General features: G+C 50.9%; 1 protein-coding gene across 2 annotated transcripts in view; it reads left to right on the top strand.

Moving 5' to 3' along the window:
- The first annotated feature begins 5,994 nt into the window (after positions 1–5,994).
- ADRB2 (adrenoceptor beta 2) overlaps positions 5,995–24,496 on the top strand; it is a 31,908-nt gene continuing 13,406 nt past the window's right edge. Inside the window, exon 1 of one of the 2 annotated variants that reach the window (XR_010434513.1) lies at positions 5,995–8,318. Coding sequence is in view for 1 of the 2 variants with exons in the window: in XM_064671744.1 (XP_064527814.1) it covers positions 6,155–7,325 (1,171 nt within the window). In the remaining variant the exon portion in view is untranslated. The remainder of the gene's footprint in view (positions 8,319–24,496) is intronic. The other variant, XM_064671744.1, reaches the window with a different exon arrangement.

Raw genomic sequence — 24,496 nt, 5'->3', positions numbered from 1 at the left:
CTGAGGGAAAACTTTCTCTGAGCAGCCGCCACACAAGCTATTTTGGGTTTGATATGCGGCAGATTTGATAAGAAAGCTCTCAGGAAAAAACAAATTTCCTCTTGGACTCGGTAGAACTGGGCACATATTCCGGCACATAGAGTTCCTTTTCCTATAAGCTCATGAAGTAGCCTTCTAAAATTAGGAATGAGGTGGAGGACTGTCCCCACTGCAAATAGGGACCTGTATCCTCAAGACCAGGTCAGTAGACCCTCATTGATGGAGAAGTGGAGAGTGCAAAACACTCTGTGCTTCTCATGTTCCTCCCTGGTGTGTCACTTTTATTCATACCCATTATTTACACAAGTCAGAGCTTTACACCGGGTCTGTCACAAATTGCCTCCTGCCTAATGATACTGAGCATGATCTGAGGACCTCAGGACACCTTGCAAGAACAAAGGCAGGGTTATAAATTAAAAGGCACCTTTAGTTTGGCCACAACTCAGTGCATTTGTCTTTGAATCAGACTTTGCCTCACACTATGAGTATGCAGTTCAGTGTGACTCCAGCCCAGGGTCCCATGAAATCATGGCTACATTTGTGCCTTATCAGCTCTGTGGCCCCAGGTGCCCATTGCACCTGACTAGTGTCCCCTCTGATCTGCTGGGTGGGGGTAATGGAGCAGAATACACCTCGGTGCTGAAGCCTGGAGCACTCAAAAATCCTCCACCGTGTGGCAAATTCCCCTGCTTCAACTCTGCACCATGCGAGGAAACAAGATCCTGGGGAGAGGACAAGAAAAGACTGCTGGGCTCAGAGGTCATTGCCAGGGATAAACCAAGAGGGAGGTGTGGGTTAGAGACAGTGATCTCCTCTGCTGTGAAAACAATGTTCCGTTATAGGAAAAACAGTATTAAGAATAAAAAGGTCTTGATAGGAATCTTTTTATCTCTGGCTGTTATTCCGATGCTCTCTTCTGTTTCCTCTGCTGTCCCCATGTTGTGTCATTTTGTAACCTGTATTCACCATCAGTGTTGATTTACAGGAGAGCAGTTCACTATTTGGCCCAGAGACAATGAATCCCTGGTGTTCAGCTGTTCCAGCCAGTGTCATGTTCCATATAAAGTGCCTCAGTTTTCGCCGGGGTCATTGCTCATGTTCAGCAGTTTCCTTTTCCCTCGGTCTAGTCTGAAAAAAACCCTGCCTCCCTACAAGTGCTGGTACTCCAGAGGTTAATGGCTGTGATCTCCCACACTCAGCAGATGCTCTGGGAGATGTACAGAGAGGACCAGAGCATCCTCCTGCCTTGGTGCAGGGGGTTCTTCCTTGCTCACTTTCCCTTCCCACTTTCACAGCACCCTCACGAGGGATGATGGAGGGACGTTTGCATCTGTGGAAGCGTTAGGGATGCTCCTGACAGGTGTTGTCTCAGGCATTTCACACCTACCTGTAGCCCTCAGAGTGGAGGAGATCCTCTTCACTGTCCCTTCCCCTGTGGGGCACAGTATGGGCACAGTCCCTGGGGGTGGATGCCCGAGGGTAGAGGTGGCAGTATCTCCCTCTTCAAAAGAGTCAGGAGTGTTTCTGTCCCTTCTGCTGTCCCTCCTGATGCAGGTGAGTGTCAAAGAGAGCCCTGGACTACTCCTTACTGCTGTGGGCTCCTGGAGCAAGAAGACACCTCAGGACTCCTACCTGATCGTGCAAAGAGCCCGAGGAGAGAAATGAGCAAAAAAACCCCCCCACACTTTATCACTCAAACCCTAATTTCTGATTGCACCATTGCTCTAAACAAGCTCAAAGGAGAGACTAACGAGGAGCTGTGAGTCAGAGGTGGCTCCCTCTCATGGCTTAGAGAGTAAAAGAGGAAAAGAAATCGGGAGCCAGGAGCTTGCACTCTGCTGCCACAGCTAAAATGCCCAGAGCCCCCTGACCTCTGCCAGGCTGTTCTGAAGCAGAATGAGGAAGCCAAAAGAATCATAGAATCACAGAATAGTTTGGAAGGGATATTAAAGATCATCTCATTCCACTCCCCTGCCATGGGCAGGGACACCTTCCACTAGCCCAGGTTGCTCCAAGCCCCATGCAACCTGGCCTTGAACACTCCCAGGGATAGTGCAGCCACAGGTTCTCTAAGCAACTATGCTGGGGCCTCATCACCCCCACAGGGAAGAATTTTTTCTGATATCTAATCTAAACCTACTCTTTCAGTTTAAAGCCATTCCCCCTTGTCCTGTCACTCCAGACACGTGTAAATAGTCTCCATCTTCTTTGTGGGCTCCACTCAGGCACTGGATGGCTGCAGTTAGGTCACCAGGGGAAGGCAGAGGTGATCCACAGAAAGTGTTCCCATCCCTCCTCCTGTGGACTGGTGAGCTGCCCCAGCACTGCTGAGTGCTGACAGCCACAGCTACACACAGGCAAAGGAATGCAGCAGAAAAAAGGGGGGAAATAGAGTGAATCCCCTCTGAGCAGGCATTGCCAGGTTGTCTGAAGGGTGCCCAGGGTGTCTCAAGCCAGGGCGGGCAGCAGCCCACCTGCAGCAGGGGCTGGTGCGAGTCAGGCCACAGGACAAGGGACCTTTCCCTCCTTCAGGCTGCTGCTGACACCTTACGACCATCCCCACAGTGACACACCAGACAAACACTGTGAGTTATCAGTTCTCTGCAAAGAATTTTACGAATTCCTGTCCTGCCAAACACTGTGTTGGAGACTGTCACTTCTGAGCGCTTGCCAAGAGCCCGGTCTGGCCAGCTGCTTAATATCAGAGTGCTTTGTGCTTTCCAGCTTGTGATAAGCATCTGGGCAGGGGGGGTTAAGGGCAGCATCCTGCTAGTCACAGTCCTCAGGAAGGTCTTCCATGCCCAAAAGCCTGGCTGTTTTTTCCAATTATGTCAGCTGGGCTAATAAAAGTGATTACCTCCTTCTACCAACCCTGCTTTCTCATTGATCCCACAGGCTGTTCTTCAAATGTCACTCAGTGAGGAGGGAGCACACATCCAATTACAAAAAGTGAAAAGATCAGTGTGATGACAAAGCAGCAGGGTCAGTGGTGCAGATGTGCTGAAAATGCTGAAAAGTTAAGAACTACTCAAAAGCACAGATAGTCATGCAAACCCCAAAAGCAACTCAGACTTCCGGTGATGAAATTTGTTTTCATGTGTGGCAAATTCCTGCCTTTATTTTGAATCTGTGGCCACTCGTCCCACTTGCTGTGGGCAGAAATCAGCTCAAGACATGGGCCCACCCCAACACACCTCACATAGGTGAGAAAGAACTGCCAACATGTGCAAGAGCTTCAAAATCAAGGAAGAAAAGTCAGCCTTTCTCCTCTTACTCCACCACAGCCTGTTAACCAGAGGTTGAGGTTTCTTTTGATACAGTACAACAAAGAAAATATATTTAGCTGTAAACTGGGCTGGCTGATTTCTGCACCCCAGGCCACAAAAACTGCCAGAGTCCTTCAGAGCTTCTGGAGAGAAATGCAGGATTGTTACCAGAGACCTGCAGGACATAGAGATGCCTTTGGTAAAGCACCTGTTATGAAGCAGAGAACTCAGTTTTGATTCTTCCAGAGCTGGTTTTTCCCACCAAGTCCCCAAATCTGCTTCTCCTCCTGTCAGGACTCAGGATGAATATATGTATGTCTGTTAGGATAGGGGACCTAATGCTTTCTGGATGCTTTGACTTGGTGTCTGAGTATTCCCATTTGTTAGGCTAACCCACAGAAACAGCACAGCAAACTCACTGGGTCACTACCAGACACTTACCTCGAGTGCTTTCTATAGCTTTCAGATCAGTTATTAAAATAGAAGGGGGAACAGGGAGCTGAGGATGATGTGTAATTCCCAAACCTTCTGCTTTTCCTTCCCCGTTCTGCTCCACACTCTCACTATTGCATCTCATCCGCACCTCTGCTTTTCCAGCAGCTTCTTGGCATGCTACCCCTAAAAGGTGAGTGCTGCTGGCCCTGAGCAGAGAGTGTGTAGAGACCTGTGTTCACCAGAGCTGAGAATGGATATGACACCCAGCAAGTGCTCTCGGAGCCTGTGTCTGCCTCTGGGCCACACACTCAGCTGGTGTGCGGTCTGTGAAAGCCAGTGGAGTTCTACAGACTAACACCAGTGGGTTACAGTTGTACCTGTTGGTGTGTGGGGGAGAGGACAGTCCTATTTATCTCATTTATCCTTTGGGCAGAGGAAGCTCCTGGTAATTAGTTCAGGTCATTTGCACCAAACCAGTGGCTCCTCTCAGTGTTTTCCCAAAGGCTGCAGATGTCTGCAGTGGGAAGGGGTGCCCTGTGGATCCTCTGTTCAAGTCTCTGCCTTTTTAAAACCTCTGAAATGGTGGATGCAGTACTGGTGTGTGGAAAGAGCGGGAAACCACTTGTTCAGGAAGGTCCCTGCCTAGACAGACACCTCATGCCACTGAAACTGCCTTTCATTTCCTGATTCCAGTACCTCATTTGCCCCTCTGTCTTAAAACACAAAACTTCCTCTCTGTACATGCAGCTCTTCTCTATAAATATCCCCAGTGCAGTTGGGGCTGGCAGGGTGAAGGCTGCTCCCCAGTGCAGCCCCACTGCCACAGCTGGCACCTGGCCCTTGGCACCATGGTACCACCTTACCATGTGGGAAAAATGAGGTAGAATCATGAAAACCCATCAGACCCCAGCAGCTGATGTGTTTCAAATAGAATTCTACATTGGTAAGTGTTTAATTGCTAATGAAGGTGGGAGTCTGCCACTGCCTGTGCCATGAGAGGGTCACAGTTCTGTACCCAATGAGGCACCGACCTGCAACTGCTGCTGGTGCAGATGGTGGCATTGGGGTAGATCTGGGTAAAAGCAACTCTTTATTTACTACCTTTCCATGGCACAGGGCAATTCTAGAACCACAGGTTTCAGGCTTCGCTGCCTACTCCACAAGCACCCCAGGCCCAGCAGGCAGCATGATTTGTCTCTGGGAGGGCAGCACAAAGCTGGGCAGTACCACTTCAGAGCCATGGGCAGAAATGAAACTCCAGTGGTGGTGTTATCTCCCATTAGGCTAAAAGGAAGTTTTAAGGATTCCTTAGTCCTTACTTAGCAAATTTGTTTGTTTTGGAGGGAAATACTTGTGATAGAGTCTGGGTCTGACCACATGCCTGGCTGCAGCAGTCACACAGCTCCCTGCCTTGTCAGTGCCCCCAGGACAGCTGAGGGGTGTCTGTGCCTTTGATCAGCTCTGGGGTTTTGGGGGCTGGGTGGTGACTCGTGCACTTGGATGCACCCCACCATCATGGGTGCCAGCTGGGGTGCTGAGCTGGGGGTGAAGCTGCAGTAACAGTGCTGTGCTGGGGGCTGTCAGGGATGGGGACACGGGTGACAACCTGGCATGAGGTGTCACCAGTGAAGATGGGGGTTCTCGGGAAAGCCAAACTCCAGTGCCCAGCCAGGGACAAAGCCTCCGTGAGCTTCAGCATCCTCAGGATTTTCCTGGTGCTGTGTGTCCTGGTGACACCCCAGGACACGCAGAGTGTGTGGGTGGGGTGAGAGGTGTGGAGACACTTTGGGGCAGGGAGTGTGGGGGCATTTGTGGTGCAGGGGGTGCAGGGACACTGCTGAGGTAGGGAGTGCTTGCTTGGCAGTGTAGGTGGGAGGCACGGGGACAGTGAACAGCAGGCTGCACGTGGGGGTGCCTGGGGGACACGCGTGGGCGGGGGAGAGCGTGAGGACACCGCGAGGGGAGGGATCACACCTGGAGCAGGGGGAGCCCACGGTGCCGGCAGCACGCGAGAGGTGCGGTACACCGCAGGGATGCAGCACGCGTGGTCGGGGGGAGCGGTGACACGCGTGGGGCAGACGGAGGGGGAGCTCAGGGGGTGCGGGGGGGGCTCGGGGTGCGGGTGCCGGCTGCCATTGGCTGCGGCGGGCTGATGTCACGGGCGGGTGTCACTTTATAAGCTCCGCGGCGCCGAGCGGACTGGGAGACGCGAGGGCGGGCGGTTACCGCGCGCGGGACGGGACGGGACGGGACGGGACGGGACGGGACGGGACGGGAACGGTCCAGGTTCGCACGGCGGGAGCGTCCCCGCACCTGCTATCCCGTATGCGCTGCGCCCAGAGCAGCGCTGCCGCTGCGGAGCCCTAAGCAAAGCCAAGCGCCCTCCGCCGCCCCCGGGGGGCTGCTGGCGGGCCATGGCGGTGGCAGGCACCGAGCTGCCCGGCGGCAACGTCAGCGCCAACCAGAGCGCCGCCGACCCCACGGTGTCGCGGGACGTGTGGATGGTGGGCATGGGGATCCTCATGTCTCTGATCGTGCTGGCCACCGTCTTCGGCAACGTGCTGGTGATCACTGCCATCGCCCGGTTCCAGCGCCTGCAGACTGTCACCAACTACTTCATCACCTCGCTGGCCTGCGCTGACCTGGTGATGGGGCTGGCCGTGGTGCCCTTCGGCGCCTGCCACATCATCATGGAGATGTGGCAGTTTGGGAACTTCTGGTGTGAGTTCTGGACCTCCTTGGATGTGCTCTGTGTCACGGCCAGCATTGAGACCCTCTGTGTCATTGCTGTGGACCGGTACTTCGCCATCACTTCCCCTTTCAAGTACCAGAGCCTGCTGACTAAGAGCAAGGCGCGCATAGTTGTCCTCATCGTGTGGGTGGTCTCAGCCCTCACCTCCTTCTTGCCCATCCAAATGCACTGGTACCGGGCAGACCATGCAGAGGCCATCCAGTGCTATGAGAAGGACACATGTTGTGACTTTTTCACCAACCAAGCCTATGCCATTGCCTCCTCCATCATCTCCTTCTACGTGCCACTCATCATCATGGTATTCGTGTATGCCAGGGTCTTCCAGGTGGCCAAGAAGCAGTTGCAGAAGATAGACAGGAGCGAGGGGAGGTTTCACACCCAGAACAAGGAGCAGGAGCAGAAAGGGGGAGCTGGGTACCGCCGTGCCTCCAAGTTCTTGAAGGAGCACAAGGCCCTCAAGACCTTGGGCATCATCATGGGCACCTTCACGCTGTGCTGGCTGCCATTCTTCATTGTCAACATCGTGCACGTCATCCAGGACAACATCATTCCCAAGTACGTGTACATCCTCTTGAACTGGCTGGGCTATGTCAACTCTGCCTTCAACCCTTTGATCTACTGCCGGAGCCCGGACTTCAGGTACGCCTTCCAGGAGCTCCTGTGCTTCCGCAGGTCTGCCCTGAAGATGTATGCCAACGGCTACTCCAACAGCAACGACAGGGGCGACTACAACGAGGAGGAAAACGGCTACCCCCTGGCACCGGATAAAACCTGCGACTTGCTCTGTGAAGAGGGTTCCTTCCCTCACCCCGAGGACTTTTTGCACTGCAAAGGTACTGTGCCTAGCGGGTAGGGTACTGTGGGCTCTGATGTGGCACACAGTGGTTGTACAGAGGAGTCTTTCTAAGGAAAATCAACTTCCTCCCTTAATAATAATAGTGATCCTCTTCTAGAGCGCCCCTAAAATCTAATGGCTGCGAGAAACCCCAAACTCAAGCCTTATGCAAGTGGGGGCTGGCTCCGGCTAGGGCAGGTGGGCTGCTGGCGGCCTCCCTGGTTAGGGGCACGACCAAGGGTCCCTTAAGTGGGGTCAGAGAGATGAGTCTGTGCAGAATGCACGTTCTCGGAAGGAGTTTCTGGCCGCGGCCGGTGTTGAACTACCTCATGACCTTGCTGTGAGCAGCCGGTGGCTGCTGCGGGAGAGCCGTGCGGGGCGGCGGGAGCAGGGCTGGGGCTGGACCCCCCCTGCCCCGGCGGCAGCCCCGCAGAGGAGCCGGGCGCCTCGCGGGACTCCTCCTGATTCTCTTCTCTTAACCGAGTCGGTGGCCGTGGGAAGCCCCCCCCGGCCAGGTGGGCATCTCGGGCGGTGGTGCCAGTGCTGTCCAGCCCGGGGGACTGTGCGGAGGTGGCACTCTGCGGCAAAATAGCGGGGAAGGGATGCTGGGAGTGGGGCTGAGCGCGGGTCGCAGGGCTGGGTCACGGCCGCGGCTGTGGTCGGCAGTGGGACAGTTTTATCAACGCCCAGAAACTGCGAATGCTTTTTTTGCCAAGCGCTATAGGACTTTCTGCGGAAATAATAATAGGAATAAATGGACTATTTGCTTAAAATGTGAGCCTGTGACTGTGGGACTCAGGAATGTTATACTGGGAAGTCGGGTGACATGCTGCTGCAACCACAGACCATCGTTCTGCATCCAACCAAAAGCTTTTAAAGCACCCAGTTTGTTTAACTACAAGTCTCACAGGACAGTGAGCCCGAGGGAAGGGGAGGAGGGTTTTTATTTTCCATGGCATCCAGCTCAGCTCCCACCGTGGGACGGCTGCAGGTCTGTTGGGTTGGTTGTAGAGGTTTTTTTCCCCGTGTAACAGGCAGTGCCTTGCTGTCCCCGCGCTGCGGAGCTGGCGGCGGGCGGGCAGGGCTGGCGGAGCACGGCAGACACGGGCGGGCAGGTTTGGGCGGCAGGACAGGACCGCATTGCTATCGAGGGCTGGCTCTCTGGGAGTCCCTAGCTGAAGGGAAGCAGCAGTTTGGGCTGGGGAAGGGGGGAATGGAGCTCCCCCCCATCTGCAATCGCGGTGCTGTGTGACAGGCTGGACCCGCGGGCCGGGGGGTTGTGCAACCGCGGGGTCCTTTTAGAAACACTCGGGAGAGGTGCGAGGAAACGGTGCCCGCGGGTCCTGCCGGCGCTCCGTGGGACCGTGGTGTCCCGCGGGGGAACGCTCGGGCATCCCCCGTGTGTGGATCCCCCGCATTTCCACGCGCTTTCCCCGCACTACGGGGGTGTTCGTTGCGTTGCTACTTGGGCCGTGCCGTGGTCAGTGGGTGGGTCTAGGTGTCGCTGGGTCCATGGCAGAACTAGCTTTGCAAACGCAGTGGGGTGACCAGCCCGGAGCTGAGACCCCCCAGGCTGGTACCCCCCGGTGCAGAAGGCAGAGGGGCTTTGGAGCAGCGCTGTGCGCTGTCCTGGGGAGGCTGGAGGCTGGGAGGGGGGTGGAGCAGGGTTTCTGGTTACCGACACCTTTTTGCAGTCTCCGTGTGGCCTTGGCTCTCTTGGCTGCTCTGAGAAGGACTTGCCCCAAGCACTGGTGCTGTCAGGGGCGACCCCAGGGAATGCTGGAGGGGAATCCCACCCCCCCTCCCCGAACGGCAGGGAGCAGGAGGGGGTGTCATTACTGATGGTCTCTGATGCTGCTGCAAGGTGTAGGGACAAGCTCCATGAGCTCTCACATCCCTCATGGTAAAACCCCACCTGGCTTGTACGGGGCTGGGGTCTGGAAACTCCTAGTGCTCCCTTTTTTTTTTTCCCAGAGTGGTACTGATCCCGCTTGAAAAGGGTGTTAGGAAGGAGGAACAGTTGTAAAAGCCCTCTTCTCCTCTGACTCAGCTCCACTTGCTGCCTTTGCAGCTCAGCACTACAGCAGAGGCAGGGAATTTGGCTGAGTCCTTCCCTCCTGCCTCTCTGCTTTGTTGCCTGCACCTGTCTGTGCCCTCACCTGCTGCCTTGGGAGGTATGTCAGCAGTGCCCCAAGCCCTCTGAGCCACCAGTCGGGCAAAGGAAGGGTGTGATCTAACGGTGTGGTGTGTGAGGCCCCAGGTCAGCTCCTCAGATAAACATTAACAGGCTGCCCGAGCAGGGGAGACCCAGCACAGGACCAGGACTGCCAGTCAGGTGCTGTTTGCTTCATACTGCACAAGGACTGAAAGGTGACAGGCTGGTGTGATGTGGAGTCAGTGTAGGTACACACAGTGTAGGTACTCACACTGGAACTGGAGATGCACTTTACAACAGTGCAGGCCATGATTATTATGTAGCATTGAGGGGAAGTGACAATTAACCTCTTGACTGTAGAGATCAATATCTCCTGTGTTGTTCTGTCTCCTGCATTTTGAATCTCGCCAGTCACTTTTATTTTGCAATATCTGAGGGCAGTGTGGGTTGGCAGGTAGCAAGGGCACACAGGGAGGAGATGCCCCACAGTACTGAGGGGTTAGCCAGCCTCCAACAGGCTCAGTGGTCAAACTCTCACCAGCTTTGGGACAGGACCCTCTGGCACAAAGAAATCCCCTGTCCACATCTTGGGGTCTGTATTTTCACTGTTATTAATTATTGGCGCTTCAGTAACACATGTTGTGGACCAGGACTTTGTTGTCCAAATAATCTCTCTGTTTGTTTGGCTGACTCTGTTTATACTTCAGATGTTGTGGCTCTGTGTAGCCAAAACTGAGAGATGAGCAAGTAACTGAATGTAAATCCACTCCAGCATCCAGAGCACCTGGATGTGTAAGGGATAGGGGATGTTGGGCTGTTTGCACTGGGCAGTTGACCTTGGTACTGCAAAGCTCAGCTACAGTGTTAGGAAACCTCAGGCTTGCAGTGGAGTCTGAGTGTTGAAGAACTGATTTCTCTCCTCTAAGGTAACATTATTAAAATATAAACTGTGCAGTTCTGGGGGCAGCTGGAACTGAAAGAGAGAAATATTGGAGGAAAAAATATTATGGCATAACCAAAACCAAACCTGACAAATCTTTCCTGTTTCATGGTTGGAAAAGGAAAGCTTTGGCCTGTTGAAATATTTTACACTACAAAGATAGTTTTATAGATACATGCTAGGCATTAAAAAATGGAGCATTGAAGTCAGAAGTGGCTGTTAAATTGGATTTTAGGGTACTTAGGATTTAAACTAGCAGAGAGTTGGCTCAGGTTAAATACATCTGATAAAACACACAGTGATAAACACCAAATTGTTATTGCAAACAGAGCAGGCTACCTGCTGTGCTGCTGGCTTGTACCTTGTGCCACTGCCACAAAGGTGGGTAGAGGATGAGAGGGATACTGCCCACCCATGTCAGCAGGGAAAGGGGTGGGATATGACCCCCAGGTGTCTGTGCATGCAGCTGACTCGAGTTTGGCATTATATTCACTGCCTTTAGCCACTTTGGCCAAAGAGATTGTAATTGTTTTTAAAGTCTTAGTTGAGATGGAGATCACAAACACAGCTTTTGTGTTGTTACAAAATACTGCCCTCGCTGTAGGTCCTGCTTGTGATCTGGGCAGCTGCAGCTTTCACATCAGGAGCTGTCTTTGCTTCATCCTCCAAAACAGCCAGAGCATTAAAAGCTCCTGAGTTATGCTAGTCCTTTGCCTCTTGGGAGCATTCCTGGAGAGCTTTTGGTTTCTGGGTAGCCAGGCTTGGAAATATAACCTTCAGCTTGCTCTGGCACTAGGGAGATGTGGAAGTGCATGGGGAGCTGGCAGAGGGAATGGGGTCTGGGTGCAGATCCGCACCTGGAAATGAGACTCAAGCATCTTTTGAGGACTGGTTGTTCCCAAAGTGCCTCATGTCCCGACTTGTTCAGCAATTCCCACTGGGCAGCATCGCCCATGGGTGCATATCACGTTGCTGTGGGGTGTCAGGGCTGTGCCTGCCTCAGCCTTTCCTCTGAAACTGTGTCCAGACTGTGCAACCTCCCCTGGGGTTCAGGTCAAGGTGAGGCCCCTGCTGAAGGATAGTGGTACAGCAGAGAGAGAGGGAAGAGACTTAAGTTACAAAATGCACCAAAATGTTTGAAAATAGGCCAGGGATTAATAGAGTAGAAAGGAGAGCCCTGCTTCTCCAGAGAGGGAGCGGATGTGTGAGCAGTCACACAACGTGCTCTTCAGCTCTCCCACATGTCACAGCTGCTGGCTTTGCAAAGGGCCCATTTAAGAGTTTATTTACTATAAGGGACATGCTTTTGTCATCGAGGGGAAGGTATTGTCAGAGCTGGCTGGCAGTAAACAGCAGGCTGCAGTCTATCTCCCAGCATCTCTTGCCCTTCTGGTATAGAATCATGGAATCTTTTAGACTGGAAAAGACCTTTAAGGTCAAGTACAACTGTTAACCTGGCACTGCCATCGATCCAGCCTGTCCAGATCCATCTGCAGAGCCTTCCTACCCTCCAGCAAATCAACACTTCTCCCAAATTAGCATCATCTGTGACCTTGCTGGGGGTGTATTTGATCCTCTTGTGCAGATCATCAATAAAGATATTAAACAGCACTGGCCCAAAACTGAGCCCTGGGAAACACCACTGGTTACTGGCCTATAGCTGGATTCAGCTCTATTCCCCACCACCCTCTAGGCCCAGCCATCCAGTCATTTTTGTACCCAGCAAACAGTGTACCCATCCAAGCCATGGGAAACCAGTTTCTCCAGGAGAATGCTGTGGGAAGTAGGTGTTAAAGGCTTAACTAAAGTCCAGGTAGACATCATTCACAGTCTTTCCCTCATCTACTAAGTAGGTCACCTTGATACAGGACATCAGGTCTCTGTCTTCCAGGTCAAGGTGTTGGGTGCTTGGAGCACAACTGGTCTGATTAATAAAGACTGAGACCAAGAAGGCATTAAGTACCTCAGCCTTTTCCTCATCCTTTGTGTTTTCCAAATAAAGTATGGAAATTCTCCGTAGCCCTCCTTCTATTGCTTATATAAAAATATTTTTAATTGTCTTGTATGGTAGCAGCCAGATTAAGTTCTAGTTGGGCTCTAGTCCTTCTAACTTTTCTCCCTGCATCAACCTCCCAACATCCTTGTTGTTGCCTGAGTTGACTGCCCTTTTTCCAGAGGTCCTAAACTCTCCCTTTTCCCGAGTTTCAGCCAAAACTCTCAGTTCTGCCAGGCTCGTTCTCTTCCCTGTCCAGTACATGGGGACAGTCTGCTCCTGCACCTTTAATTACAGCTCCTGCTGCCAGGAGTCTCAAACACCCACACTGTCTGAGGGAAGGGCTTTGTCCCTCCTTTTGCCAGTCCTCTGCCTCCAAGTGTTTATTTTCACTGTATGATGAATCCATTTCCCAAGGAGATGGGTTTATGAGCACATTCATTCCTCTGGCAGGAGGGAGGATGGCCTGTCTTGTGTGTTCCCTTCTCTGTTCTCTGTCAGTGGATACAAAGTGCCATCCTCAAAGTAGCAGGGAAACAAGGGTTTCCTAACCTACCATGGCACTGCCTGGCTGTGTCCCTGGGCTGTGAGGATTGAAGGGGAAGCTGGGGAAGGTGTACACTGGTCTTCTCATCAGCATTACCCCAGTCTTCCCCTCCCCAGATGCCTTTGCAGGGGCATCCAGCCCTGGTGAAGCACCTCGTACCTTGGCTGACCCACACTGTTTGCTAACTTGTGCCTGCACTTCAGGTGTGCAATGTGTGGTACCCAGAGCGATTCTGCAGGTTCAGGTGAGCAAGAGCTGTTGTGAAAAGCTGTCCTGGCCTTGGTCGTTGTTCTCAGCAGAGAAGCAGTGTGACTCCAGGCTCCCTGAGATCAGTGTTTTGCAAGATTAAGGTTCCTTTCATCACTGTTTTTACACTTTGCTTGGTTTCTCAGTTCCACAGTAGGACCACAGCCACTTTGGCATCTACTCCCTGTGCAGCGGTCTCTTCCAGTGTGAAAGCTTGGCTTTTTCTGAGCAGCCCCAGCATTTCTTCCCCTTGTTATACTTTTATTGGAGCTATTTTGAAAGCAAACATTAGTACTAATCTTTCTTCCTGGGGGCAAAGAGAACATTTTGCAATGAACGCACACCCTGGGCTGTGAGGATGCTGCCATTTGGCAGCTGAGGTAGATACACCCTCTTGCAGTGACATGGGGCACCCAGGGGAACCTGTAGGTGCTTTTTGTCACATTCCAGAGTAGGGCAGCAACATTCCACCCAGCACTGACTCTTGGGAGATGCACTACAGCTGTTCCTCAAGGGCTCCAGCTGCAGCTGGTGGCACGGGCAGGTCCTGTGGCACCACCGCTCCCTCAGCCAGAGGACTGAGGCTTGTATTTGCCTGGCACAGAACAAGGTACAGCCAGCTGGGCTGGGAGCACAGTCACTTCTCCAGTGGCACAGCCTGGGTCTAGACAGAGCAGTGCATGCTGGAAACTGGGGTTTACACAGCTTGAAAGTAAAGTGGTAAGTGGTAAGCCTTGTAAGAGCAGAACACGACCCTGATTCCCCTGGATCTGGCAATGGGTGTTCGCTGGAATTGCTGTGTAAAGGTGATGAATCAAACAGAGTATTTTAGTGGGCACCGGGCTTTTATAAACTTTCTTCATCATGAAAAAGTGGATTTGCTGCTTCTCTGTGCATGCAATTTCAGTTTTTTCCCATTTTCTCACCCTCCCAATGGCAGGAGCATACAATTGAATTTCTGTGCAATATTGCCAGTGCCAGTGAGAGTGGACTGGGAAATATTTAATTGTTTACTGTCGTTGGTAAGGTCATTTTTGCACAAGTTCATTATAGATAGATGTATATGTGTGTATATATATCTCCATTATCTATATACAGCAATATATAGATCTGTATATAAACAAGGAAATGTAAAGGTGTTTTGCTGTGCTAGATACATACATAGATGAAGATCTGTATGTTTAAAACTTGGAGTATTTATTGCACGTCCTATCGATGTTGTGTTTAAATAAAGAGTAATTATGGTATGCTTGTAGTCAAGTGTCCTTGCTTAAAGCCGTTTTGCTGGCTCCATTTCCTCCATACTCTCCAAGACTCTTCCAGTGAATCATTCAGGGCTCATTAAAGAAAACCAGCACCTCAAGATGTGGGTGCTGGCAGGGAGGCAAACATAGTGTGGACAAGAATTTCGTTAATTTATTCAGTGCTTTGAGCACTGGAAACAGTGAAGGACCTGTGGGTGCTCAAAACCTCGCTGTAAAAGGGCTTATCTGGTTTTCACATCTTATGCCGGGATCTGCAAACAGAGTTTTAAAAGTCCACCTGCTTTCCTGTCTGTTTGGACTGGAAACAATGGCAGTCTTGGATGGCTCCTGCACTGCCATGGCAGCACTTCCCATGCTGCTGCAGAAACATGGACCAGTACAGCTGGGGGCTTTAATCCTCTGTTGCTGGTCACCAGTGCCAGCATTCCCTGGAACTGGGAGGAAACACAGATGTCCAGTGCTGAGACTGCTGGGATGGGAAACATGAAACACTGCAAAATGTAGTTGGCACTGATCTGTAGAGCCCAATGCTGTCCCTGCTCTGCTCCACCCCAGAGCCCCCATGCTGGCACACAGCAGGAGGGAATGGTGGCTCTGCTCCTTCTCGGCTGTCTGAGCAAGGTCTTACCTCACACCTCACAGGGCCTCTGAGTGTTGACAGCATCAAACACTGTGCTGCAGCTTCTTCAGCTGGGCTGGTTTGGAGCTTGGGCTGGAAGCGGGTGATGGAATGAATTGCCCTGCAGGAATGGGGTGACAGAAGCATGGTGTGGTGGTAGGACACTGCTGTCTGTCCCAGGTTGTTTTATCTCCTAGATAGGATTGGAAAAGCTCAGGGAGCGTGTCTTTGGGAAAGTCTCCTGGCCTGTTCTCTGTTACCTGTTGTCCTGACGTTCCTGTTGCTTCAGGTGAGGGTGAAGAAAGAGCATGGGTAATGTAAAGTAGGATCCCAGCCCAGCATGTTGCAGTGACAAGTATTTTGCATTATTTATGCCACTTAAGACCATGGTGAAAGTCTTGGCAGCAGAGGCCAGTGTGCCTGGAACATTTTGAGGCTTCTTCCTTCCAGAAACAACAGCAGGGAGCTGTTGTGCAGCTTGGACAGGGAGGGATTGCACTAGGCAATTCCAAAGCACGGCAGATGCCCAAATTATAATAATTTGTGGCTTTGTGCCTTCAAGAGATAGAGAGCCACAGCTATAAGTACAAGCCATTGCTGACGGCAGGGGTCCTGATGAAAGAATCAGTCAGACCTTCAGCCTCTGTGGTGGGAGCCTCAGCTGCCATCCAGCTCCCCCCCACCCCTGTTAAAACAGGACATTCCAATCGGAGAATATTTCTCATCCCATCCTGGAAAGGTTTGTTGGTATTAAGAGATTCTTAGAGCCCAGTTCCTGCTTCCCAGCACATGTGATGTTACCCTGAGGCTTCCGACAGCTTCTCTTGGCTCTGGTCCCTCAGGGATGACAAAGGAAAGACATTAGGAAACCACAGCAGCCACTGTCAGAGCTGCCTGTGGTCTCACAGACACAACTTGTCTGCATATGGAGGCACAGTAGGAACATTGAGAGGATCTCCCCAGCCCTAAAGACAGTCCCCTCAGCTGCTCAGGGAGGTTCAGGCGCCACCACCAAGCTCTGTGGCCTCAGCCCAGTCCTGAGAAATGCATAAACAGCAAATGGCCTCTGGGAAACCCCTGCCAAGTCCTTTTTCCCTCATGTAAATATTTTTTTCCTCTTAAGTGTATGCAAGTGTGAAAAACCTCTCCTTCATCTTTTTTTTTTTTTTTCTCTCTGGCTGAAGGAAATTCTTGTTCACCCCTGGGTGAGAACTGCCCTCATCTAGATACTTTGCAGCTGAAGCAAGAACCACACGGCTGAAAACATTTCTTATCATCCCCAAAGCCATAATGCTCTTCCTGCCTCCCAAGCCCCCTGGAATCAGATTAAATGGTGCCTCCCATGATGGCGCCTGTCAGGACATGACACTCCTTAGTGTCTGTTGGATGAAGGTCCTATGGGCTGCAGCATGTAGACAGCAAATTGGTGAGGCAGCCTTGAAGATGACTTCAAAAGCAGTGCAAAATACCCCCAGGGTTACAGGGTCCCTGCTCCAAAGGCTGAAAGTCCTGTTCTGTTGTATTGGACTCATGGCTGGAAATGCAGGGCAGTTTCTCCTGAGAGAAACTAGAGCCCTAGATAAGTTTCTTGCTGCCTGTCCCCAAAAGCAAATGGCTCAGTGCTAGATATGCTGATTTTCCGATACACTCTTGGTAGAGAAAGGAAGTGTGTCTGCACATGGTAAAGATTGTGGGAGCCCCAAAATATCTCTGTTCAGGGGAGCAGGGTGGGGGAGCTGGGTTGGTACCTGTTCACTGGGGAATCTTTTCTCACTGTTCAGATGTTTTCACAATCTCTACTCCTGCTTGGGAATGGGTGGGATCAGGTGTAGGCTGTCACCGTTTCTTTCCAGTCCTTTGTTAGGGTCACAGCTCAGGTCTGTATCTCGTGAGAATAAGATGCTGTTGCTGCTCGTGGTTTCTGAGAGGAAGTGTAATTATAACTGTGGGCAGCAAGAGAATGATGCTGAGATACATCTGTATCAGCCTTGACTGATGGTGAGACCTCTCTGTAACCCAAATACTACTGTGATACTCTGCCTTGACATGAGTCAGGCTGAGCACAGGAACTTCTTTAGACGAGTCAGGCTGAACAGCTCTAGTGCAGAGCTACTGGGTATGAAGTTGAGTCAGAATCAGAATGACAGAATATTCTAAGTTGGAAGGGACTCACAAGAATCATCGAGTCCAAGTCTTAAGGGAATGGCCCATATGGGGATCAAACCCACAGAAGGGATGCACCAGCAGCTTTGTAGACAAAATCACTTCAGCTCAGCAGCTGAGGCAAAGGGGTGCTGTAGAGGTGAGACCTGTGGGAGGATAAAGGGAGAGCAGAATCACAGAAGGACATTTTGTGACTCAAAACAAGAAGGCCATTCCTCAGTAACTGCATAGCATGCTTTGTACAGCTCATTTAAAGCTGACTATGTGGTTCCCTGTCCCTCCAGGGCTCCCTGCTGCAGAGAAAGACCCTTCTTAAAAGGGGATCCTCGAGGTACCTATTTATAGCATGTAAACTGCTCCAGGAGAGTCATCCAGCCTTGAATGAACACCTCCCCATCCCCAGCAGCAGAGTGATGTACAGGCTGTTCTCCTGCAGTCCCAGCCCCTCCCTCTGACATTTGCTATCAGACTGTAAGGGACAGTTGCCGGCATCTCTCCCTGGTGCCGGAGGTGATGACACATTGGCTGCTGCCACGTTGGGCTGGCAGAGGCAGGAGGAGGCAGGGAGAGGGGCAGGGTACTCCTGCTGGGCTGCCCCTTCCTTGGAAGTGATGGGAGGCGAGCAGTGCATGCTATTCCCAGAAAGGAAAGGTCAGGGTGCAGAGCTGTGTGTGATGAGCCTCCAAGGCAGAGCCAGTGGCAGCAGGAGGGGCCTGGGGGTGAAGCTGTGGTTTCTAGGCATGACTTGTGGATGTTGGCCAGGAGAGACAGGGGAGAAGGGAAAGGATTGTTGGTTTGAAGTGAAGCATGGGGCTCTGGAGAATTGGTGGCCTGGGGCATGATAAGTGATCCCTATCAGTCTGCAAAGCCCCCCTGCATCTTAGAGAGACCCAGGATGGGGCCTGGCATTGGATTTGCTCGGGCTTGGCCTCAGGCTGGGCTGGCCCCAACCCTCCATTCCAGGGGCAAACCACTGCTGAAAACCACGCTTGGATTCACTTATCTGGCTGCAGGGTAGGATTTCAGATTGCTACAGCTACAGGACAGAGCTTTGGGGATTTTCCTTTCTGATATGATTTGCAAAGCCAAAGGCTTGTAGCAAAGTCAGAGTGAATTCACGGATGTTTTCTTTCTCTGCCTAAGAATCCTCTTTAACACTCAAAATTCAGGAGGGAAAACATAATGATAAAACTGGACAGGGCCAACTCTTTTAGCATAGGTTTGAACAACTGCAGCTTACTGACGGCCTAAGGAGGCTCCTGTCAGCTCTGCCATTAAAGTCATAAATACAGCAAACACCAGTGATGGAAAGAGAAGGACTCTAAGGAAATAAGAGAGGCTATATGCCTAAGAAGAGTGTAAAAAGATGAAATGATTGGAGATGAAAAATTGGTCCTAAGAGGGACAATGAGTCAAGCATCAGCAGGAAACTCAGGTTGGACAGCAAGAGGCTGGATTCCATGGAAAAGGAGGGAGAAGGTACAAATGGGCTGGAAAATGCCATGGAAGTAGGATCTGCATTTCCGTGCAGGCAGCCCCAGTGGTGCTTCTTCCCTCCTACATTAGTACTTCCCTTGTCTGCTCTCAGGCAGTGTGAGATTGATGCAGCAGATGTGGCAGGGGAATGTGGCAGAACACAGGGAGAGTGGGCAGGACAGTCTCTTGGTGACACAGAATTGCTGGGGACCCGTGGGTGAGCAGGGATGGCCATTAGAGAGGCAATGCAGGCACAGTTTGTTCCCAGTGTCAAGAAGGCTGTCCAAGACAAGTGGCCAGCCTAATTTACACTCCGAGAGAAGGAAGGTGAATGTTTTCTTATTTTTAATAACGGTCTCCTCTGCCTTGTGCCATGTGACCTCCTGCAGTAGGGTTCCAGTTCTGGGAAAAGCAGGGAAAAAGCAACTCCAACCAAATGAAAACATTCTGAGATGTCCCTGCTGCTGAGCTGTTCACTCCAACATCACCCACAGGATCAGACTGTCCTGTGCCTTAGTTTTGGATGGAGATATCCCTTCTCTGTACTGATATTACAGCCTTGATTCCAACATTTCTCTCTCCTGTTTCCCCTTCCAGTCAGTGTAAATGCAATGACAGTAATGAGTTGGCCTAAAGCTGACCTTGGGTCATCCAACCCTGCTAAAGCGCTGGTGTGGGGGTGTGTGATGGAGAAAGAGGGAGATGACTGTATAAGACAAATAGCTGCAGATAAATTTGGGACCTCACTCTTATTTTAACTGCAACTGGAGCGGGGTTGGGGCAGTTGCCAGCAAAGCACCTTGGCTGGGGAGTGATGGAGGGAAGAAGAAGGGTTTCACTGGGCAGGCTGGGGGGCTGGGGAGGGCTGTGCCACACCAGCACACAGGGCAATTAGAGTTTCCCAGTAGAATCCAGAGGAGTTAGGGGAACAAACGTGACATTTGTTAAAGACAGAGCTCCTATGAATGGGACCCAGCGCTTGTGAGTCTCCCTCAAAGTGCCACAGATCAAATGGCCAAGCAGAGCCTTTGCCAAATTTATTGTTTCTTGAATAAAAGCTGCAGCTGGGGAGAGCAGTGCCAAGATATGGAAACTGGGACAGACATGCTTGCATAGTGCCTGCTTGTTCTCTGGCTGGCATTAGCTGGTGTTCCTAACTTCCGATGCCCATGAGGGCTGAAAGAATTAGGAGGTGGCTTAAAAAGGCATTTTTAAATGTGTATTCTATTAGGAGCCTTCACATGTAGATAGAGGTGCCCAGAGAAAACCAGTAGTGGACAACAGATGAAAAAAGCCTGGTATCCATTTCCAAAAATGTACTGTCTACCTTAATATACCACCTTTCTTTCCCTTAGCCCCTTCTGGATCTGGGTTATTTGAGTCATACCACCTGGTTCTCTTCTGGAGCATCTTCTTCCTCCTCTTCCTTGCAGAAGCCACAAAGACAAGCCAATGCGTTTGGGAAATCCCCTCCCAACCCTTGGCGCAGGACAAGATTATATAAAGCAATAATTCATGGTTTCCTCTGAGCCCCTCCAGGTTCCTTCCCTTTGTGTAGAGGATGACTACTTCTGGAATGAGCAGCAAGCTCTCTTCCTTCTCGAAGGCCGCCCTGCTGCCTGCCAAGGCACAGCTTGGAGGGTGTGGAGCAGGCGTTCCTGTCATTCTTGAGGCATGAATGCCTTTGCAGTGAGTGTCTGACAGGTATGGAGACAAATCAGGACAGCCGTCCCCCTGGAGAGGTGATGGCCTTGGTGATAAGGAGGTGTGAGTGCAGAATCACTGAATTAAAGAATCATTTAGGTTGGAAAAGACCTCTAAGATCTTCGAGTCCAACTAATTACCACTTTGTCAACTAGAAAAGCTGAAGGGGAGATGGGGTTTTCCCTGGAGAAGAGCCATGGGAAGAGGTTGGGTACTTGGTGACACCAGGGATGCTGTTTGGGCTTTGGCATCAGCATTGCTCCCAGAAGTTTTTGCTGCTCTTAGTTTACTCTTTGTTTATAATCTTGGGGTGTCTCCACAATGTGGGCCACGCCAGCCAGCAGCTGTGGTTTGTTTGGAAGGGACAGGTCAGCATAGCTCACTACTCCTGGTCTATCCATCGTGCACACTTGTCCCTGTGGTGAACGGGGTTGTGGGCCTGTGGCCGTGCTATTTCCAGTGCCTGTGGGAATATGAGTGCCTGGTACGTGTCTGGTGTTAGTTCTGCTTTGCTGAGGTGGTTTTGCCCTGAGCAGCCCCAGAGGATATGCAGAGTGACCTGCAGCTGCACTGTGCTCCAAGAAAAGCAGGAAAGTGGGAGCCCACAGGATGGGGACCTGGGCAGGACCCTGGCTGCATTAGGGATGTAAAACTACCCATGGTTCAAATCTAGACAGGAGTCGTCTTGCTGTGAAAGGTGCCCTTGCAGTAACATGGAAATACTCCTTGTCACCAGTGTTCATAGCCATCCCTGAAAAGCAGCAGCCTGGGTCTGTAGTCCCTGGGTAGAGATTGTGCTGTTACAGAAACACATGGGACTTGGTACAGCCTGAAATGTTCATTCAGGCTTTGTAAGTAATTCCTGGAGACCTCAATCCTCTCTGAAGCACAAAGGCTTTATTATGAGGTGCTCGTTGAGTTGCAGGAAGAAAGAAATACAGCGTGAAGATATCACCCTGTGCTGCAGTGACAAACATCTACGATGCAGGGCCCAGATTAGAAACGGAGCGCTGAGTCTGCGCTCCACTGAGGTGACTCATCTCACATCTCGGTGCCGCCTGTGACATGGAGCCTGCCAGGCACATGGTGCCTGGAAGGGCAGTGTCCCTGCACTCTGTGTCCAGGAATTTGGAGAGAAGATGCTTCACAACTACCAGATATTGTCCTTTCTTGGCTTCCGCAGCAGGAATCTGAACTCTGCCTGATGCAGATTCACCTAACGATGAAACCCTTTTATTACTTTGCCAGAGCTGTGAGGATGGCTGTAAGACAACTATCATTCAGCCTCATCACAGAGGAGATGAGACACCAGGGCTAGACCACTGAAGGATAAGATGCAACCCTTTGCACCAAAAGGACAACCTTACCTAGTAGTAGTAAAAAGCCATTTTGTATTATATTTGTTAGCTTTGAGTAATCCTGACTGTTCTAAAAGTGACTGCCTCCCTGTAAGCTTCCCATTTTCATTAACCTAAGTACCCGTTAATTTCCTTTCCTTCAGCTGCTGATAAAAAAGGTTGAGTTTGAAGAACTTTCTTCCTTCCCCTTCCCATCTTGTGTGATTCACCCACAGATACCTCATGTCTCGGTGGAGTGATATGAGAAGCCAGGCTAAGGAGGCAATTTCATCATGAATATCAGTGCAAATTGGGCCAGAGAAGTCGAAGGATGATAATGGTACTTTTATGTACACATGCTAACTATAGCAACAGCAGAGCCAGGTCCATGCTGTAGCTCTGCATGAGGAAATCCCCTGTGGTTTCAGCCAGGAGTTCCAATTACTGTTTGTTAAAATTACTAAGAGAAACTAGACCTGTTAGGTCATGTGCATTTGTGAAAGATTTCTCTGCTGCAGTGCAAACGTAGGGATGGGTATATCCTGCTCAGAAGTTGCCTTAAAGTTTTTCAGGCTGTGTTTGCCATTTGCAGAATTACAAGATGCTCACCCTTTCCCTGGATAGAAGAGTCTCACCATCTCCTTCATCCCTGTTTTGCCCCTTGGCTCACAGCTGCTCTGTTCTGATCACTCCTCCTGAGCTGGCACGCCGCGGCCTTGCCCGCACTGCTCACCCCGTGTCTGTGCTGTGCTGCGTTTCTCACCACAGGCATCCTCAGCCCCATCCCTGACTTCTTCAAAGGATGGCCGTGGAAATAACAAGCACTTTGTTGTTAATAATAGAGACAACTTAGAGATGAGCTGCTGAGTGATTAAGGGGCTGCTGGACTGGTTTTTTGAGGCGAGAATAATGGAGCTGAATATATGTATGCATTCCACCCGCTCCGCCTTTCATCTTCCTTACATGGAAATTGTTAACGTTTGACTTCCAGTAATTTATGAGAAGTTCAGTTATAATTTCCACACCCCTCTGGATGGATTTCTGTGTCTCAGAAAGCACTCTTTAACTGCACATCAGAGGTTCTTTATTGGCCATTTTAGCTGGCAGCTGGAAACTTCTGTGATACTGAGCCCTACTCTGTCCTCCTGTCATTGTAGTGAGCCCTTGTATGACAGGGCCAAATGTGGAGGAATCAGACAATGTCCCATAGCTGCTGGTCACTCTCTATAAGAAGTTCAAGTCCTTCAGATTTCAGTGCTGTCTTAACAATGCAACTGATTTAAAATATAATACACCTGAAAGCCTTCCATATCAAACCATCAGAGGGCTGCAGACGAGTTACTTGAACCCCTCATGAATACCAGGGCTCTCATTCCTGCAGAAGTCTTAGGACCACCTATTTTTAAATGGGGTTTAAGGTTACAGTTGGGCTTCCCAGTGAGGTCAGGATGCTGTTAGGTAAGATTTGGATCTTTCTAAACAGGAGGGAAATTACAGTAAATAAGTGACTGAAATTAGAACCTTGTGTCCCTTTAACATTTTACCTCTGCCATTTCTGCAAGTTCCTGGACTTTTTCTTCTGCAAGGGTTGTCTCACTTTGAGCCCAGAGCAGGTCAGGAGGAAAGGGTTTGCTGTTGTGTTGTGTGCAACTGAGATTTGCCCTGGAAAGGGTGGGCAAGGTGATTCCAGCCTCCTTGGCTGAAAACTCAGCTGAAGGCAAAAGTAGCTGCTGCTGACGGAGGGCAAGGGCAGGGACACTGGAGGAAGGGATGCATCCATCAAGTGCAGCAGGTCACTGTGACTGAAACCATGAGATCATCAACATATCGAGCTCCACCCCGCAGGGAAATCTTTTTATACCTCCATGGCAGATGCCAACCATTTGCTCACTCACTGAAGAAGGTGCTTGCCAGAGAGTGAAGCAGAAAAGCCCCTGAGGGCTGAGCTGCCCGTGGTGCAGTAACCAGCTCGAAGCTGGGCTCTGGGAAAACGGGTTGTGTTTACCCAGGTGTGATGCCTGCTCCACCCATGGATTCCTGGCCCTGCCTTCACGCTGTGCCCACTGCAGGGCTGTGTTGTGTCTGCCAGTGATACCATCAGCATTGCTGCGTGCCAGCCCCTGCTCGGGCGGCTTCACTTTGCTTTGATGAAGGGAACCAAAGCGTAGTGTGAACTCAGCCGTGGCGAGGCTGAGTGTTTTCCACACAGGTTTGGCCCTGTAAACCCTGGGAGTATTTATCATCTTTGGCACAAACCACTGTGCCTCACCCTTTGATGTGGGTGAGCAGGATGAGGGAAAAAGAATTGGACTTACTCTCATCAAGTAGCGGCTACTCCTGAGTGAACGATTACCCAAGGCAATTTTGGAAATGAGACTTAAGCTCCTGAGCTGCTTTTGAAACTGTTTGTGATGTGTTGCACAAGGACAGCTAAGGCTCTGTCTCTCTCCCTGACCCTTGCAATTATGCACTGCTAATATAGTTGTCACTGATTTAATGGGATGATGGATCCATAGGACTCCTCAAGAGCAATGTCCTCCAGACATACATGGATATAACCATGAGTGGGGGTAATTGCCACTTAGACTCTCCTTCAGGTAGTTTGTGTGACTCCAGTATACACAGTGTGAAATGAATGTGTTTGCTATTAGGTTATTTCTGTGTGAGGTGAAAAATAGGTTCATTTTTAATAAATGGAGTACTGTGAGGAGGGGGTGGGAAGGA

This window comes from Pseudopipra pipra, chromosome 15 (genome assembly GCF_036250125.1).
Source record: "Pseudopipra pipra isolate bDixPip1 chromosome 15, bDixPip1.hap1, whole genome shotgun sequence".
NCBI classification, from domain to species: domain Eukaryota; kingdom Metazoa; phylum Chordata; class Aves; order Passeriformes; family Pipridae; genus Pseudopipra; species Pseudopipra pipra.
The sequence above is the reverse complement of the archived record's forward strand: the minus strand, read 5'-3'. Positions and strand labels throughout refer to the sequence as shown.